General features: G+C 38.8%; 1 protein-coding gene across 2 annotated transcripts in view; it reads right to left on the minus strand.

Annotated features, from left to right (window-relative positions):
• Window positions 1–19,342, minus strand: part of ctnna1 (catenin (cadherin-associated protein), alpha 1) — an 86,190-nt gene that overhangs the window by 63,425 nt on the left and 3,423 nt on the right. For both annotated transcript variants that reach the window (XM_023284092.3, XM_023284091.3), the window contains exons 4-6: window positions 8,287–8,453; window positions 7,692–7,811; window positions 5,874–6,143 (exon numbers count right to left, since the gene is read on the minus strand). In XM_023284092.3, coding sequence (XP_023139860.1) covers window positions 5,874–6,143; window positions 7,692–7,811; window positions 8,287–8,453 — 557 coding nt within the window. The remainder of the gene's footprint in view (window positions 1–5,873; window positions 6,144–7,691; window positions 7,812–8,286; window positions 8,454–19,342) is intronic.

A 19,342-nucleotide genomic window follows, 5' to 3' on the forward strand; every position in this document is an offset into this window, starting at 1 on the left:
CCTGTCCAAAACAAAAAATGCACTGCAGACCACTGTACTGCAGTGTCAAACATCTGCCCAATGCCAAAGTCTGTTTATGAAGATACCATAAAGCACAAGTCATGTAAAATGAGAATAGTTTCTATTCAGTAAAGTGCCATTTGTGAATTGGGGGCATTTTGAAAGTTTTACTGGAATTTTTCCAAAATACAGCTATCTAAGAATTTCCAGAAGTTGTTGTGTCTTTTCCATGATATTGGCAGTAAACAGTCACTTTGAAACAGCCTGTTGTTACTGTTGAGGCAGGGATTAAAGCTAGGATTCTGAATAGTTTGTTGTTTCGCCACCAAGATGTGCATGTCAGAGAAGGTATAACCACACTTTCTTAAAATTTGAAATTGATTAAAAAAAAATGCTAAATAAAAATTGTATATTAGCTGTTGCACTCTAAATGTTTTATGTACTTTGTCACAAATAAATACTAAAGTCACTCTTTCATCTGTTTCAAGTGTCTGACCAGCAACATTACAAGCATGCAGCTGTAGTCACTGTGAAGTACATGCTGGCAGAGACATTTAAGTTACTGTAATCAGTCATAAAGTGTCTACATAGGCCAAATTTCAGTGTAACAGTTATCCAAATGTTGTGTGCCAGGTTTGCTGGCCCAGAAAAGGAAATAAAGGCCTGGTTCATGCAACATTACGATAGTGAATTTCTGCCTCTCCTAATCACTGAAGAGTTGGTCCGATGTTATGCCAAGTTCTGCCTGCCTGCCGAGAAGCACACGCCTGTTGTGGGACTGCACTCATCTAAAACAAAAACACCCGAACATTGCAATTATATCTAAGCCAAAGTGCTGTTTGAAAATGATACAATATTCTTTGTCGGGTTTATGAATATAGCAAATTATTCAAAGGTTATAGTCTATAGGTATTATACTGAGAGTAGCATTGTCAATATGCACCATTTGAACATATCTGACTATGAGTGCTTTATGAAACTATAGCAGGGAATATATAGATGGACTCCACAGAAAAACACCCTTGACAAAGGTCCAAAGGAGATTAATAAATTGTGATGCCGGGCAAGAGCAGTGTGTGGGATCTTTCTTACCAAAGACTGAAGTTCTTGAAATATTAAGTAACGGTACGTTAGTATTTGAAGAATTTTTCATTTTCAAGTGCAACAGAGGTTGCACTTGAAAATGAAAAATTGGTATTTATTTCTTTTCGCTAAAATCAACAAAACTTGCATTTGCCAATTGGTGGCCAAACTTTTACATAGAACTGTGAAATGACTTTTCTGAGAGGCTTCGATTTCATAGGCTTTGTTACCTTTCATGCGAGTCACAAAGGTGGTATAACAACCTTCTCTACTCTTTTATATCTGCAGGACAAGCGAGACCACTTAAATGTCTCATTTCACAGGGGCAAGCCTGCTGTGGAAGGCAACTAGTTGTCATGCTGGTGAGGTACTGTGGAGGGTTAAGGTGTCACCATGACGTCTGTGGCAGCTAAAGAAACAAACCAACTTCCCCAACGACAGATGAACTCTGCAGTGCTTGGGCAGATGCCTTACTGCTACAAAATATTCCACAATTCAGCTGTTAGAATCGTGGTTTATTAGGCAGCCCGCCCTCGATCACAGCCACCTCCAGCCCCCTCCATTCGGTCTCATCTGACCTCCTCTGCTTGCGTGTCATATCACCATGGCAACAGGCACACGAGAGAGACATGGAGGAGGAAACAGAGAGAGAGGGAGAGAGAATGGGGGAGTTGACTCATTTTGCTAATTTTGCTTTGCACTTGAAAGTAGGTATTCTGGAAAAGGCCTGCATTTTAATTTTTGCAGGGAGTGACTTTCTGTGTGATTACCTGTACAATAATCACTGATGCAACTCATCTAAGAGAGGGCATTGTTGCCACTTGATTTATGTTTATAGATTCAGCACATTATTTGTCATTAAGAAATGCATTCACTGTTTGTAATAGTTGAGCATAAATTTCCATAGACTGATTGGCCAGCTATTAATTCATTCCCGAATACAAAACTGCGCAAACTGGCATTTCAGCACTACAGGCAGGAAAATCTAGTGAGTGAAGCCAACTGTGATATCATGTACAAAGTTTCTCTTCCCCAGCCATCAGCCTACTACTGCCATAAAAATACAAATTTGCTGAAAGCATAAATGGTGAGGTTTTATATACTCACAAGTGGGACTACTTTGGTAAGCAATGCTCACTTGATGACGGATGCAGTAAGAGGAATGTCTAAAGTACCACATTTGCTACTTAAAAAGCTTAGTTTAACTAAATATTTTATTAGGCTTGCTGGAAGCTACTGACTCAAATGGAGACCTTAAAGGTAGGCCCAAGCAGAAACAAGGCAAAGCATATTGCAGCTGAAGTATAACAAATATGTGATACCCATCTTACAGTGCAATGTTGGCCAGGTTTCTCTTGGAAAAAACATAATGGATTTCAAGAAACCATCCATCCATTATCTATACACCGCTTAATCCTCACTAGGGTCGCGGGGGTGCTGGAGTCTATCCCAGCTGACTCAGGTGAAGGCAGGGGACACCCTAGACAGGTCACCAGTCTGTCACAGGGCTACATACAGAGACAAACAATCACTCTCACTTTCACACCTACGGGCAATTTAGAATGATCAATTAACCTCAGCATATTTTTGGACTGTGGGAGGAAGCCGGAGTACCCGGAGAAAACCCACGCATGCACAGGGAGAACATGCAAACTCCATGCAGAAAGATCCCGGGAAAGCCGGGACGTGAACCAGGGATCTTCTCACTGCAAGGCGAAAGTGCTAACCACTACACCACTGTGCAGCCCGATTTCAAGAAACCTTCTGCTCAAATAGAGGTTATGCACAATATAAAAGGTTTCACCATGATGTGATATGATTGGATGTGATCTAATCACATAGGCTACAACGCTCTCAAATCAGCGATAAGAATAAAATACGAGGCTGCAAATTACACTGGGATGCAAAATGTGATATTTTGAGCATCCCTTTGTGAAACACCGGTTTCATAGTCACACTGCAAAAGGACTTTAAAAAAAAAACACTACAAGGAAACTCAGCACCTTTTATTCCCCACAGCACACAGAATCACATGAATTCCAGTGGGAATATTACGTTAATGCAGGCAAAGTTTCCTGCAAAATTCAGTGTATGTAAAAACTGCATTTTCTGCCAACAGTTTGCTTGTCTAAGTGTCTACGTAGATTTTGACATTTGAATCAGCCAAATTCTCTGACACTTCATCAGCCATGACAAAATAGGCAAAACTCTGAGCTGTATAATTCATACCACAGATGTTGCTCACTTACTCCTGTTGTATTTTTCAAATATGCTGAGAGTGTTCTGGCAGAATCTGATTGTGCAGTTACCCTTTAAACCCACTCTGGACAAGGCTGACTGTTTCAATGAAGCAATCTTTCGAGTAACATCGACCCAAAAAAAAAAAGCTTCCTTACAAATGAGAGGTCAAGCAGGGTGCTGCCATGAGTTCAATGTGTCATTCTCAGAGGGTGCAATATTTCATCCAAAATCATGAATTTCACTGAATAGCAACAAACTGCTATGGAACCTCACTGGAAAATTGGTAGCCAAATTGCATCAGTTTAAGTAGCTTTAGTAGTATTAGTAAGGGTAATTCTGGTTTCTATGGAGCTGGAGCAATCATTATCAAGTAAGTGCAAGGCATCACTTTTGACTGTCATCAGATCGGATCTCAAACTTACAGTACATGGGAAAAAGGCCGCACTTGCACACCTTGACAATTTTTTTTCTCTCATTTATCTATTCACAAACACTAGCCAAGGACGACAGAGCAACTTGGAACTCAATGTCTTGTCCAATGACACTTCAGCACATTGCCAAAAAGAGCCAGGGATTGAAGTGCCAAATCAACAATTAGTCGACAGTCAGCTCTACAACCTCGGTCTGTTTTTCAGTCACATAAATTTTTGTGCATCTTTACTACTTTTCATATATTACCCCTGTTCATTTTTACACAAGGCAAACTCAAGTCATCTTATGTCAGACAGACCCAGCGCCAGCAGCAGTGATCTCAAAGTCCTGAGTCACTGGCACTAATACATACAGCCCTTACAAACCTGTCTGACCACAGTTGTGCTCAGACAAAGCAGCAGGGAGCTTTTTAGGGCCAAACAGCTCCCTGTTCTGGACTGGCAAAGTCAGTCATTTGACTTTAATCCAAGTGAGCATGTGTTTCACAAAAAGCCCCAAAACAAGCAAGAGTTGAATTTGGCTGCAGTGCTGGCATGGCAAACTATCATCAGGAAAGATACCAAGTGCCTTGTGATGTCAATGGGTCACACACTTCCGACAGATAAATTAGTTTCTTCTTCTCTGTATCAAACAAATACAAACAAGTTCCCAACACCCCATGTTCCACTAGCAGAAAAAAACATGGCTTGCAATAACCACGTGTTAATTAAACAGTGCATCATATGGCATGGGGAACATAAAACATGAGCACGCAGATGGCATCAATCACATGGATAAACAGTGACACAGCAGGAGTAACACATCCAGTTAGACACTGTTACTAAATTACTAAATAAACTAATCAACACAAGAAGAGTAGCGCATCTAGCAAAATAGAAAACACAGTGGAAATCTGTACCTCCATAAACCCTTAATTTGTCACTGTGGATCTTTTGAATGCCTTTGGAATGTGAATATCAACAAATCTTCTGTAAATAATAAGGTGCTTTGCAAGTCTAAAAGAAGTCAGTGACAATAGAAAAAAAAAAACAGGCTAATCATCTTTGCATTTATCACTCCAGGCAACATTAGTATGATTAGCTCTACGTTTTATCCAGCTGTTATCTTGATGTTGTTTCATGTCAATATTATGAGTAGTGTGTCACATGTTTCATACACCTTTTTTTTATTTACATATGTAGCAATCCATTATTGAATAAGACCATAAAAATTCAGTTTGAAGTCAAACTTGAGCGCACTGTAATTCAATTAAAGTTAAATGAAAAAGGTCTAGAGAACAAAGAATAGAGAAAAAAAATCAACACTAATAAAAAAAAGTTTAAAACCAGCTCATCTGAGTTTGCTGTGGATTGTGGGAATATCCTGGATCCAGTCTGTAGCACAACAACTGGATAACATTAAATGAATATAAGAGATGTAAAGATTTTAAGCAAAACAGCAATATGCATAGTGTATTAGCAGATTAGTGTTGCTCCTTGTGCTAAATGCCAACCTTAAGAACACTTTTGTCTCCAAGGTATCATTACCATTAGCAAGGTTTCCTGAAAAGTAATGCATCTAAAATATAATTCAGCTGAATTCTTCCCAACCAACAACAGTAGAGCAGCTACATGTAGAGGGGTTTAATGTTTATTTATGTAAATGCAATCAATTTGGAAAATGCGATTTTAAGTACTGCCCACTGAATGCTTCTGTCTGAAAGCTACAGTTGTGTAAATCTCCTCGATTTGACATAGAAGCAAATCAAAGAATGAGGTAGTAGTGACTCAAGAACATATTCAATATTCCCTAAAGCCACATCCCAATTTGTCCACATCTCGTCCTAATTTCCATGTCGACCCCAAGCTCCTTCAAGGGGTTTTGGCCATTTTATGATTCCGCTGTGTTTCCGCTAAAAACCAAAAAAAATCAGGTCTAACTCTAATCTTTCTGAACAAGCTCTCATATATTTCTGGTAATAAATAAATATGTTTTTACCATGGCCTTGGAACCGAGACTTTGTTGGGGAAATATCATCTCAGATTTAGTTTTTCTTGATTAGGATGATACATGAATATCTGGCTAGAAACACAAGAAGGAAAGGAGTTTGTGACTGGTAAATCACTCATTTGACTTACATCAAAATTGTTGAGGGCATAGGCAAGTTCTCCACCCCCTGCTGGCTGACTGAGGGCAGAGTCTTCAGTGGATGTGGCCTGGGCAGCGTTGGAGATGCCAGAGACGGCGTGCTGCAGCTGCTTATAGATCAGGTCGCGGTTAGCCTTGTAGGCTGCCACGTCAGGATGCTGCAAGCAGGCACGGGATGCTGTGTACAGCATGGGGATGTTCCTCTGAAGCACTCCACGAGCAGCAGCCATTTGGTCCTTGTGATGGACGTCCTTTAGCTCCTGGCAGGGTGAGATGAAAAGGAAAGCAGAAAAGGGTTAAACTGGAAGATGGAATACTTACAGGGGGCGGGGTGGTAATGTACTTTAGATTCAAAATGGGCTTGTCATGCCCTCACGGAGACACTAAGTGTGACAGAGTTTGTTCTGGATGACCCAGATTTATTTCTGTCCCCTGCGGTAACACAACACAGTCATAATCAGGCCATTATAATGTGCCTTTGCAATTTAATGCGTTGCTATTCAGACCTCGGCATTGTATTGCAATTACATCTTCATAGGAGGGAGGAGAAGAGATAGTGATCTTTGGGATAGATTTATGGCGTTTAAAAAAAACTTGCATACACAAAACGAAAGCCTCGCCTCCAAATGGAATACTCCCAAGACTTTTTTCCCTTTCTACTGCTTGCCGTTAAGCCCCATTACTTCCTGCATTCACTTAGGTTACACACATTTACCATCCATAAAAAAGTGCAATTACAAGTAAATTTCTCTCAGTATCATCAGTGATCATTTTGTCGTGATCATCGATCACTTGTCCATTAAAAGAGGGGGCAATATTAAGAACAAAAATTGCCTGGTCTTGGTAGATATTGCTGACAGAGAAGTTACTTAAGGGTTTTTGAAGCATGAAGCTGGTACTCATCACTACTTTACCTTTCTGACATAGTTCAATCACATAATTCAAGCATCTTACAGGATGATGTGGCATACTTCACAAATTATCGTGATATTCTCTCTGACCTTTAAGCTCACTCAAGGTTTCTCTTTTATTTTCATGATTTAGAAAATGTGCACACCAAAATGTTAAAAACTTACAGTATAATCTGAGTCCTTGATGTCGGTGAAACTGCAGTGTTAAAGTATTGGTTATTAAAGATTTAAGGCCTCCTGCCACTTGCTAGGTCAGGAGAAACTCAAACATCCCTACATGATGTAGAGCACAGGCCAGCATGGAGGGACACATTACTAAAAATTACAGTACTTCTTTTGTATGACTTAATTATCATTTGTCAAGCTACAAACAAACCACCTGCTTGTCACCTGTTTTCAAAATCTCTAAATAAAAACAGCATTTATGAAAACACCATAATTTACAGTCATTAGAAGGTGTGTGCAATTTTCTGATATAAACAAAAAAATCTTAGAAAGCTGTTCTAAGCTCCCAAAAATAGATCAAGAAAGGCACCTAATTTCCTCTTCCACCATAGTGGAGAAAATACAATTTCACATTCGAGGAAATGTGTTGTCACATTTAGAGTAAAGCCCTTATGGTCTTTTCTCCTAGTCTGCTTCACTGTAACTGGTAATAAGAAGAATGTTCATGCTTACTGCATCCAATCACCCAGAGAAAGCATAAGGCACTCTTCTTGTTTACTCCATTCCATTGTTTTACTTCCTGTTTTCTATTGGAGTTGGAGAGCTTATTTTGTCTTAAGCTGCACAACCAGTAACACTCACTGATGCACCTGATAACCTCCAACCAATTAAATCCACCAGATTTCTGTGCTCCAACAATCTCCAACTCTCTGTTTGCTAAGTGTACATTACCTGCTGTCTCTTGGCTGCCATGATGTTCAGCTTGTCCACCTCTGGTTTCAAGGCCTTGTATTGGATTCCCAAGTCCTGCTCTGTTCCTGCATTGCGCACTTTAACAAGACTGTCCTCCACCTGAGTCAGGTAGAAGATAAATGTTAGACAATGCTTAAAACAGCAACAGTAACAAATACAGCCCTTTACTGCCTTTTAGAAAATGCAAACAAAATGAATAATAGGTTTGCATAATATTGTGTGATGCCTACACAAAGTATAGCTCTTTAGGAAAATGTTCACAGTAATGTTCAAAAGTGGGCTAGGATTGAATACACTGAGATTTCAAATCAGGTCCATTTGGTTTTATTTCTTTATTTATACTCAAGTGTCCCTGAGTGAGTGACTAAGGAAATGTTAGCAAGTACAATGGCCCATCTACAATGTGACCATGAAAAAACACTGCCACAGAGATATGGAGTGAACTAAATCTTTGATATTTTTAATGGTTTGTTTTGTTTTAGAAATTTTTAGTCAGAGAAATCATTTGGTCTTCTAAAAAATGAATTTAAGCCAATTTAAAATATGTAATTACAAAAGAAAGTAACTATCTCACCAGTTTAAGCTGCAGTAGCAGTTTGTAGACATCAGACATGTCTGCCAGCACCAACAGATGTGTGACTGCGGAAAGGAGGGCTCTGGCAGCTCGAACCATATTGCCCCTCTTCACAGAGGAGCAGGGGTCTTCTGCAAATTCTCCAGAAGCCAGCCGCATTGACTCACCTGAGAACAGGAGACAAAATAAACATCTGTTGCACCTCCAAGGTTTAAAATGAAATTTGAAATTTAAAAAAAGTTCAAAACAGACTTTCACTCTCTGTTTCCATGGATTGCTAAAAAACAAGTAGCTTGAACATTTTTTTTTCTTTTATCATATTTATGAGAGTCCTGAAACCACTTTCCAATCTTTGGTGAACACAAAGGAAAAGTGCCGTACTATGAAGCAGTTACATTTTAATTCCCTTGACATATTTTCATAAATTACTTTTTGCAAAGCATTTAAAAAAAAAAAAAAAAACCTTCCTCTGTTATTCATTGAGGCAAAATAGTACAAAAGCATCCTTTAATCATTAATTGAAATAATATTAGCTAGACTATCAACCTGGCTAACTACTGAATTGGATTTTTAGTGGTTTTCTATTTATCTGTATAGTTGTTTTTCTAACTGACTCCTAATAATGTATATTAATTGAAAAATGTGTTCCTTTGACTGACGCTGCCGCCTCTCCTCATCTATAGTTAAAACTGTGTGGTCTCAAGCAACGTCCCACCCGGAGCACAATATGAGTAGTTACATGTCATGAGTAATACATAATCAATGCTAAACAGAATAAATGTTTGAAATAAAGATATGTATAACATAAATGAACAAAGGCAAAAAATGTACATTGGTTGGAAACTTATCTGCGTCCTTGACTTTACCCTTTACTAATAATCACAATCTGTCATGAAAAAAACATATTCATTGATCCATGGTCAAAAATGTCCATTTGAGATTTAGAGAAGCATGTGGGAGACACAGCAGACTGATGCATTTTTCCTGCCTGGCCAGGGTCAGCATGTGTCACACAGAGTGTTTCTGCTTGCACACGGAGATGCAGACACAAGAAAAGAGGTCAAAACCACAACAAAAGGCTCTCTGTCTGGTTTGTCCAGCACAAGCTTTGTCCTACATTGGATGGGCCTGCACAGTTGACTAGGCACACAAATAGACTTTGTAGTCTCACATCATGAACAAGACAGTAAATCCAAAGTTTACTTCAGTGGAGGCACAGCCACACTCAAACTCTAAAAAAGTTCTTATAACCACCAGGGCTGCAGTATAGATCTAAAGCCAACAAAAAGACAGGTACGTATCTTGTCTACGTTCCTAAGCATAAAAAACAAAAACACAATAAGAGATGACAAGCAGCATGAAATTTCTCACCCCAGTGAGGTATGCTGGAGTAAGGAGACATCGCAAAACTAATTTAGCAGTTAATGTTCATGCTTAGCTGGTACCATCTTGCTAAATATTTCTTCCATGACAATCTGTGTACATAGAAGGTGCCATTATTCTTTGTGCAAAACTGCTCATAAAAAGGATATGATGATATGACAGAGGCTGTACTTCCTCTCAGCATGCTCAATTCATGCTGGGATTAACTAACTAGACTTGAACAGAGTCTATTCTGTGGTATACGATGTATGGCATATGACTGTTGTTGTAAAAATAAAGAAATAAAAATACACATATAATTGTGTAACTGTGACATGGTAGTAATTTACAGTGACATCTAGTATCAAATACTTGGGTTTACTGGAATCAAATATTTCTATTTTGAGTTGCTGTACTATGCAGAAAGCTAACTGCAGTTACCTGTACAAAATGACCAGACAAAATTTTAATGTAATTCAAAAATAGACTTGTTTAATGGAAAAGAAAACGAGGTTGAATAATTGTGCTGAATTAAAACCCTAGCGCACAAGAAAAAAATGGATCATCTACTAGTTAAACATATATGTCTAGTTGACCTGATCAGCCAGTTTGGGTTGTTTTTATATTGTTAACCAAAGAAACAAGCATATTTACACCATCTTGCTTTAGTTGAGTGCACTGCGGGGTAACCGTGTTCCCCACCGTGCTGAATATTTATTCAGGCGCTACCTTTGAAGCACTCGTGCAGAGGTATGTGCAGGTCACCTTGTGCCCTGCGCAGTAACGGTCTGATGTGCTACCTGCTTTAGCCAAAAGCTTCTTGAGCTATTGTTGCCCGTGTTGGGTGGCTGACCTCTATTATGAGATCTGAAGCCAACAAATTCCCAAACCCATTGCCATTTTTATTTGTTGATATAGCCGCCCTTGCATCCCTGGCCTCTGCAATGCATAATGTTAATACTGCAGCTCCTAATACAAAAGTCTTAATCTCTTAAAAAAGTAAAAAAATAAATAATAATCAGGCTTTCAAAATACTACAGTATTCCTTAATACTATTATAGCAGCAAAGCCTACCTCCAGCCACCATGATACTCACAGTTTAGATACTAGTGGGTGCTTTTAAAAAGGCAAAACTGACATATCATATTAACTGTATATGTGAGTGGTTCAGAGAAAGAACAGAGTGCTGTGGAGTGTTTCTTTTCAAAGTCAAAGTGTCAGAGTCCTCTCTCACTCCAAGATAACGAGCAAGCTGTATTTAGATACAAAGTGAAGTAACTTCTTGGCTTAGACCTCGAGAATGTTTTCCAAGTATTTTCTGGCCACAGGCAGTCAATAAGTTCCCCAACTGACTGAACAAGAGGTGAATGCATGTGTGACAGCTCAAACAGCCTGATGCCCAAACTCATCAGGAACTAGGGGTAGGAAATGAGCACCAGCTCCAAATTGTCAGATCAATCAGAATTGTCTGCCTCCAAGTTTATCAGTTCCTTTTATCAATGCTGGCATGTTTTTTTCTGACAGCTGCACTCCAGAAAACAATGATGTCAACCTGATGCATCAGTGCTACTGGAAATCTTCAAGGAGTGGTCGGAGAGGAAGAATTGCTCCAAAGCGTGATTTTATATTCGTAAGTCTGTGCATACTAGAGCAGAAAAAGCTGTAGAGTTGAGAAATTTCCACAAATGTAATTTTGATGGATGGAAATAAGTGATTTGGGGTTTAATAACTGCCAGGAGAAGGATTTTTAAGTCCAGGAATGCCATATACAAGTATTTGACACTCTATAGTGCCAGTAACTCCCAACTGAGCAGCATGTCCATTAAAGAGGGTAAGTATCGTGGTTAACAACAATAGCACCATGCATGCAAGCTTAGATTTGTTTCCATGACTAAAGAAACTCAAACGGAAACAAATGATGCACAAATGCTATCTCATTTCATCCATTTTAGATGCTAAGGCTACAGCCAGCTCAACTCGAACAACAGCTCCACGTCAGCAAAACCCTTTCAGGCTCTCTGCACAGAAAGGGAAAATGATGAGCAAAGAATGGGTGAATGAGTGTCACCCTGCAGTCACAAAATCTGAAGTGAAAGGTTTGCACCTTTTCTCAACAGTACTAGAACCAAAATCTCTGAAAGTTATCTGCTTTCCTGGAGGATAGTTATGTGCCAGTTTGTGTACAGCGTAAGGTAGATGTAGAGATACAGTCTTGAGCTTTTACATACTGGAGTCATACACATGCCTTTCATGCACTGTGTTCAGACTCAAAGACAAAACAACAGTTGCATTTGAAGTCCTTGATAATGTAAGCCAAAGTTCATGGCGGTTCCTGCTTTCATAATTATGAATGGTGAAAAAAACACTGAGATAATAATTTCACACAGTAGATGATGTCTTTAAAACACTGGAAATGGCAGACACTGCAAAAACTGAATCTGTATGCTCTGTAACCTGCACAAAATAACACTTTTCTTGTATTTGATCTTTCTTTTGGGGGATTTACAGAGTATACCCAAACTACAAAGAATCATGATGAAGTAGCAATCCAATGAATTTGCTTTCCAAGGGGGACCCAAAGGGAATGATGCATTTTCAAACTTATACAACTTAAGTCATACTCATAAGAAATTTTGTTAATTATTCAAGAACAAAATCCCATATTAAATGGTTTTGCTCATTTTGAAAGAAATGTCAGATGCCAGCTTACAAGCATTAGACAAATAATATAATTATAGTGAATTACAAAAAACAGCAGTAAAAAAACAAACTTGCATATACCTGATTTAATATTAAAAGGAACTGAGTTAACTCCTTAGTATGAAATAAATTGGCTGCAGAATAACCGTCAGCAGAATGAGCCACACTTTACCACTGTACTTTCTGCCGAAGAATATGCTGGTAAACCATGCTGAATACATTTTCTTTGGTAAGATGTTTTATCAGTCTGCCATTTTGTGGTTCTTTCTAAATGTTTTAAATTACAGATAAACAGACATAGGTCGGTAAATCCTAGAAATTTGAAGATCATCAGTTCAACTTGGACGATCCCTGCAATCTCAAGCTCTCTTAATACAGCTCCCTCTTCAAAGCAAATACTAATAATTCTGTTGGAGGCATTGTTATAAAAGAAGATATTTCTTTAACCAGTGTGACATTTAGTGAATCATGCAGCGCAGACAGTTTTCAGAGAGCGCATTCAGGTTTTGTATAAGCTTTACCCACAGTGACTGAATCTAAAAAGAAAAATGTATTAGAATTTTTATTACAACATTAGACTCTTATTTAGAATTTCAGCTCAGGTTTCCAAAAGAGCCAGACCATAACTTTTGTCTCGGGAATGTGCATACATTTTTTAGTTTTTTTTTTTTATTTTTACCACGTCTAACCAGCTGTTCAGCTTATTCCAATAAATCATAGATTTTTTTTTCTTTCTATGGAGTGGGCTGTAAACAATACTTTATAAAGACTCTTTTTTTCCGAAGTAGCAGTCTTCATGTGGCCATGACTTAACCAGTGTTTACTGAACTGAAAACTGGATCTGACTTTAAGTGAGAGAGATGTATCACTGCACTCAACAATTTCATCTAATAATTTCAGCTTTTATAGGTGAAACCAGTTCAGTTTTTACCCTGCATAGTTGTTCAGAATGGTCTTCATTGCTGTATTTTTCAAGATAGATCGTGCCTTGGATAAAATCAATTGCTCGTCTTTAAAATGGAGCAGTTTGACAACAACTGTCCTTGGTTTTCTATCGTCTGATATGAGCACACCCAATCTGGTGGGTCTTTCAATTTCAGTGCATGGCAGCTCTGTTGCAATTTGTGTGCGTGTGGGTGAATGGATGAACAAGGCAAAACACTGTAAAGCACTTTGTTGACTGCTTTGAGACAAAGTACTACATAAGTGTAATTCATTGACGATCTTTTAGTCTAATTTTCAAGGTATTCCAGCTCCTCCAATCATTCAGAGTTGCTGGCAGGCTCTTTGGCAGTAGCTGAATTTGAGAGTAATATGTCCATTGGATATTTTAAAATCATCAGTTTGCAAGAATTTTAAAATGTTCTCGTATTTGTTGAATCCATCATTTCTTAATAAAAATGGCAACTTTTTGCTCTTGCCTGTTGAATAGCTGTTCCAGTAGTTTATCCACTAAAGCACTCTTTTTCAAGAGGAACTTCTTTCCTGGCAAATATATTTTTGACCTCTGACAATATATCTGACTTTAAAGTGATTGTGTATTTATCAGGAGGCATTTCATCAGTGGATACAACGGCAGTCCAAATTTCTGGTAAAATAGTCCTATATGCCCCTCGCAATCTGTGAGCTACACAGCTTTAGCATCAAATAATGCATTTGAAGCATTACCTGTTTCTAAGTTCCCATACACACTGGCAATGTCTCAACACACAGTATGTATATTATTGCAGGCAAGAAAAAAGGTCCAGTTAAATGTGTCCACTTATAGGTGATAGTTAACCTATTCTTCTTAATAAGGATGATCTGGGACTTATAGTTAGTAAAAATGTAGCTGTTCTTTGGCTATTTGATAAGCTGTGCTACATTTTTTACCATTTCTGCCACCTCACTGCCTGGCACTGATATACTGAGGAGGAGAGGCACACTGCTCACCCAGCCACACACTCGTCACAGCACAGTCTAGGTCAAGTTTCTTCTTTGTAATAAAGGCAATGCATAATGTTGGTCATTTTATCATATCACAGTTTTTCACCACAGGGTGAGAATTGGTAGCGGCAGGTGGTGCAGCATGTCCGATGTGCACAGAGACTCGTGCAGCTTAGAGGGATAGAGTGTAATCCAGGTTGTTTTCTGAAGCTATAATTTAGAGATGCCCCCTGAACGCCTCACATGCATGCTATCATTAGGCAACAATTTACCAATGTTCTCTAAATGCTCCACATGCATCGGTAGATGCTACGAGGCAGCTGGGCACAGAAGCTTCCAGTCCCAACTCAGTAACAGCCAGAATGCTCTGACAGGTGTGTGGGCAGAAACTGTCTAGTTTGACAACAGTGAAACAAGCCATAGATCTGTGAAATAAGGTGTAAAATTGACCACAGTAAAATTTTGTGTGACTTTATCGATGTATACTTGGGCACACCACCTAGACACGTATACACACACAAAGACAGCACTGCTAAATTCCAGATGCACCTTCAACAAATCTGTGTGTATCTGACAGATTTTTGTTGCAAATGCGACAAAAATGATAGCACGCTGCAGCCTTGACAAGAGGAGGCCAAAACTATTAAAAACACCTAAAACTTTATCAACAGGCTGCATATTCCATAACCACAATGTCATTTGTGCAGAACATAACTTACACAAAAACATTTAACCAAGCTGCATAAATGATATAAAACTTCCATCCATCCTCTATACCCCACGTAATCCTCATTAAAATCCTGGGGAGGCTGGAGTTTATCCCAGCGGACTTAGGGCAAAGGCAAGGCAGGCCCTGGACAGGTCATCAGTCTGTCAGAGGGCTACATACACACACAAACAATTACACTCGCATTCACACCTTTAGTTATCAATTAACCACAGCATGTTTTTGGACTGTGAGAGGAAGCCGGAGTACCCAGTGAAAAATCACGCATGCACAAGCAGAACATGCAAACTCCATGCAGAAAGATCCTGGGAAGGCGGAGATGCAAACTGAGGATCTTCTAGCTGCCACTATGCAGCCCTGATATAAAACATATCCAAAAGATTAAATTAACCGGAAACACCTATTCCTTTGGGTATCTAGGTTAAAAGTAGTGAGTGACATGACAAACTACAGCAACAAGCTGGAGCCTCTATGATTGGTCTAAGTGTACACTAATATTGCAATTCCATAGCCTTGACTGAACTGAGAAACTTCCATGTCTTAAAAATACCCGCTACTAGGGATAGGAAATGAAACATCAGTAATAAACCATCAATGGACCCCTCTTGGGGTTAGTAAACTGACAACCTTTGAGAAACTAATCTTGATTGCTGTGCTAGTAGGGCACATATTCCCCAATCTTTGCTCATGCTGGCATCATGCATGCCTGATTGCGCTTACAGTTCAAAAGAAGTGCACTTCAGCAACTACTTACTGAAATTGTATAGGCAGTTACAATTAGAGGTTTAACTGCGTACAAATACTATTTCCAAAGAATGACAAAGTACACAATAAAAGTACTTACTGCAGACATCTGAATGTTTATATTTACATGCTGATATTGCAATCAAGATCAAGTATCAGTCTAATTATAGTATTTACATATATCAGGGTGACATTTTGATCCCCTACTTATGTCCTGCAGTGGCTTAATATCCATTTACTTACCAAAGAAACAATCTACTTTTCCTAGATCCTAATCCTGCACACTACAGCAATGTCACAACACCAGAAATACCACTGACTTTACACGACACAAAACCAAAATAAGAGATTAATCAAATTAATGTATTTTGAAATAGAGTTTTATTATACGAAAAACTCTTCCCTGATCATGAAACTCAAACACTAAATGTCCATACGCAATATCTGTTTGTTTGCCGCACCATTACTTGCCATTGCCATTCCACGTGTTGTTAATTTACAGTATCACCAGAACCAACAGCGTCCACTGTACCAAACTATGACACTAAAAACCAGAGTGCACACCAAATAGCGTACTGTTGCACCATTAGTAGAAAGAGTTTTCATTCCTTCAAAACTCAATATGCCTTTTCAGTCTAGCACACAACACTGCTGTAAACTGGGTGTGACATACAAGCGATTGTGGCTTTAGCAGCACCACATCAGCAGCAACTTTCATCGTATCATCAAATAAATCTTTACAAAAAAAACACTCCAGTTGCAGAAGCTCCTTCTTCAACTTTAACTATTTCATTACAGTAAGAGCTAGAAAATTTTTAGCTACAATGTAATTAAAATTCTTCAAATTATTTAAAAATGATATATCCACACATTTTTTTTCATTACTAAGGCTTGTGACTAAGGCTGAAGCTATTTATTGTCTTTAACAGTGCTAAATTCTATTCTCTCTATCATTTTGTCTAGAAACTAGAATGAGGCCAATATTATATGAAAAGGCACAAGTTTGGCATTTTACATTTGAATATGGTTAAATCTATTAATAAATATTGACAATTATCTTTATTCAGCCACCTAACAAGCGGATCAACTGTTCATTTCAGGTCTAAAACAGAACCAAGGTGAAGATAACTAAGTTAAGTACAATGAAAACTACAAAATTTTCAGATTAATACATAAAGTTGTAAATGTTGCTTGGGGCATTTACTGGGCAATTACTTCAAACCATTCATACCAAAATGTTGATCGCTTTTTTTGTCCATGAACAAATCAATAATTTGTTATATTACCATTCTAGGAAAGAAAATTAATTTTTACATTCACGTTTGGAGATGTCCTCCCAATTCAGTAAAGTGCTGTAACTCTCAATCACACTCTGTAATGTTACTGATCTGTCTGATTTCAGTTTTGACAAAGAGCTAACGCAGTTTGTGCAAATGATGGACAACAAAGACCTCAAACACAGCCCTACCCCTCAGGCTGTTATTCCCCCCCCGTGAACAAAATCAATAAGGCCATTTTCAGAGGGCAGATAGTGATCAGCACTCCTTTAATAAACTTCCATCAATCTAATGCTCACCTGCGGCCTTCCAAGTGCATGATGAAATGATTAAAATGTATATCACACAATAAGCCTCCCAAACAGCATGACAACAAAGACACAGACAGGGAGGGAAGGGCAAGACGAGGTGAACAAGGACAAGAGCAGACAGAAACAGCTGAGAAAAGAAAAACCGCAAGAAATATCCACTGATGTGTGAGACAACTGACTTATTAGCAAGGCTAAAATATAATGTCTGAATATATGAAATATTCCAAAATCATATTAAGTGGAGAAAACACGAATATTAAAATAATTTAAGAAAAAAATACTCGGTCCACTAGCCACTTCAACAAGCATTATAAGCACAGTCATCCTTTATCATCATGTCAATTTTTTCTTCCATTTTAAACAGCTGGTAAGCCACAGCTGGGTGGAAAATGCTCTCTGAATCCAGGGTGGTGGGGGGGTGTTACCCCACTCAATGGCCGTATTATCAGTCTAGGCACGCTCCACTGAGCAGCATGGCATAGCTGACAGCCAGGCCTAGGCACCAGCTAACAACAGTCACTAAATTCCAGCCCAGTGACAGCTTACCACGACTACAGTAACATTCCTGGGCACTGAGCACTGCACAGGCTATCTAGAGACATGTTTTCCACCTCCCAACTACTCAGAGCAGAGCTCGAGCAGAAGACGTCTAACTCGCTGGGCATCTGGGGGGAAAAAAAAAGACACAGTGACACAGATGTCACTTCAAAAGGTGATAACAGCCACCCTCGAGTCATAGCTCCCTGGTCTCGATGGTCTGCTAGTGTGTCAAAATACAGTCAGATATATGGAGTAGAAACAAGTAAATTAGACTTGTTCACATGGCTGTTAGATGATGAAGCCTGCTATTGCAAGACAAATGGTAATTTCATTGGCTGGTGGTTTGATGGTTGATTCCTGTCTCAAGACTTGTGGGAGTCATGAAATTGAATAGGAAATGGACTGTGTGTGGGTGGACTCCCACCAGGCAGGTGGATATAGCCATTTAAATACATCTCACATCATCGGTGGCATCTGCAAACTGTTTCCTGTATCACTTCTTGCACTACCCTGTTGTGATCTCAGAGGCAACAGCTAAAAAGGGAAGTGTTTTGATTAAAAAGCAGGAACAGTGGATAGCTTGTGTGTCACTTTTTCCACACAATGAGTGGGTTCTCCACTAAGTAGCCAAGTAAATAATCTTTTACATAGAATACTAGACCAATTTCCACTACCATAACCGCAATCTTTAAGTCATCTCCATAGACAAGACAAGCTTCCTGGTATGTGATGATAAAGACAAACAATTTTGGCTTCAACCTAATCCAGTTTACAGACTTCGATTTATTTTTAACCGCAGACATGTCCAAGATGAAGGCCTATTCTCATCAAATGCATATTTTTTTTCCTCATGCAATCATTTGGAAATTTAAAACTACTGCAGAATGATACTGTTCCAACTAAATGTGTATATCATCTGAATGTCAAAATCTAGGGTTCAAGCTCTTTTGAAGCTTGACTGAAAAGCCACTGATGGCGATAGCCAATCAAAATCAGCTACTTGTGTAATGTGGTGTGACATCAGTGACTCTGCACTTAATCAACACACACAGCATGGTGGACCAACTGCTAGATCTTGTCCTACCTACTCCAGTCGGTCTCCATCTTGATGTGCTTTTCATGGAGCGAAAAGTGATGTAATGGGAGTATGTTTCTTGCAACTAGCGATTTAGCATTATTCATCTTGTTCTTTGTGACTCATGCAGCCAGAACAGGTCATAACTCTGACACATCAAGCTGACATATATTACTGCTTCTGACAAGAGTCTATCAAAGACACGACACAACTCAGGTTTCTGTAATAAAAGGTTGGCTATTGTGGAATCACTGTATATCACAGAGATTAATGATATAGGATAGGGTTGGGCAAATACATCTGAAATTATCCTCACAGTATCATTGCCAGACAGAAACTCCAATGTGTCAATAAAACTAAAATTTTAACTATTTAATCCATAACTTTATGGATT

Source organism: Amphiprion ocellaris, chromosome 13, assembly GCF_022539595.1.
Source record: "Amphiprion ocellaris isolate individual 3 ecotype Okinawa chromosome 13, ASM2253959v1, whole genome shotgun sequence".
NCBI lineage: Eukaryota > Metazoa > Chordata > Actinopteri > Pomacentridae > Amphiprion > Amphiprion ocellaris.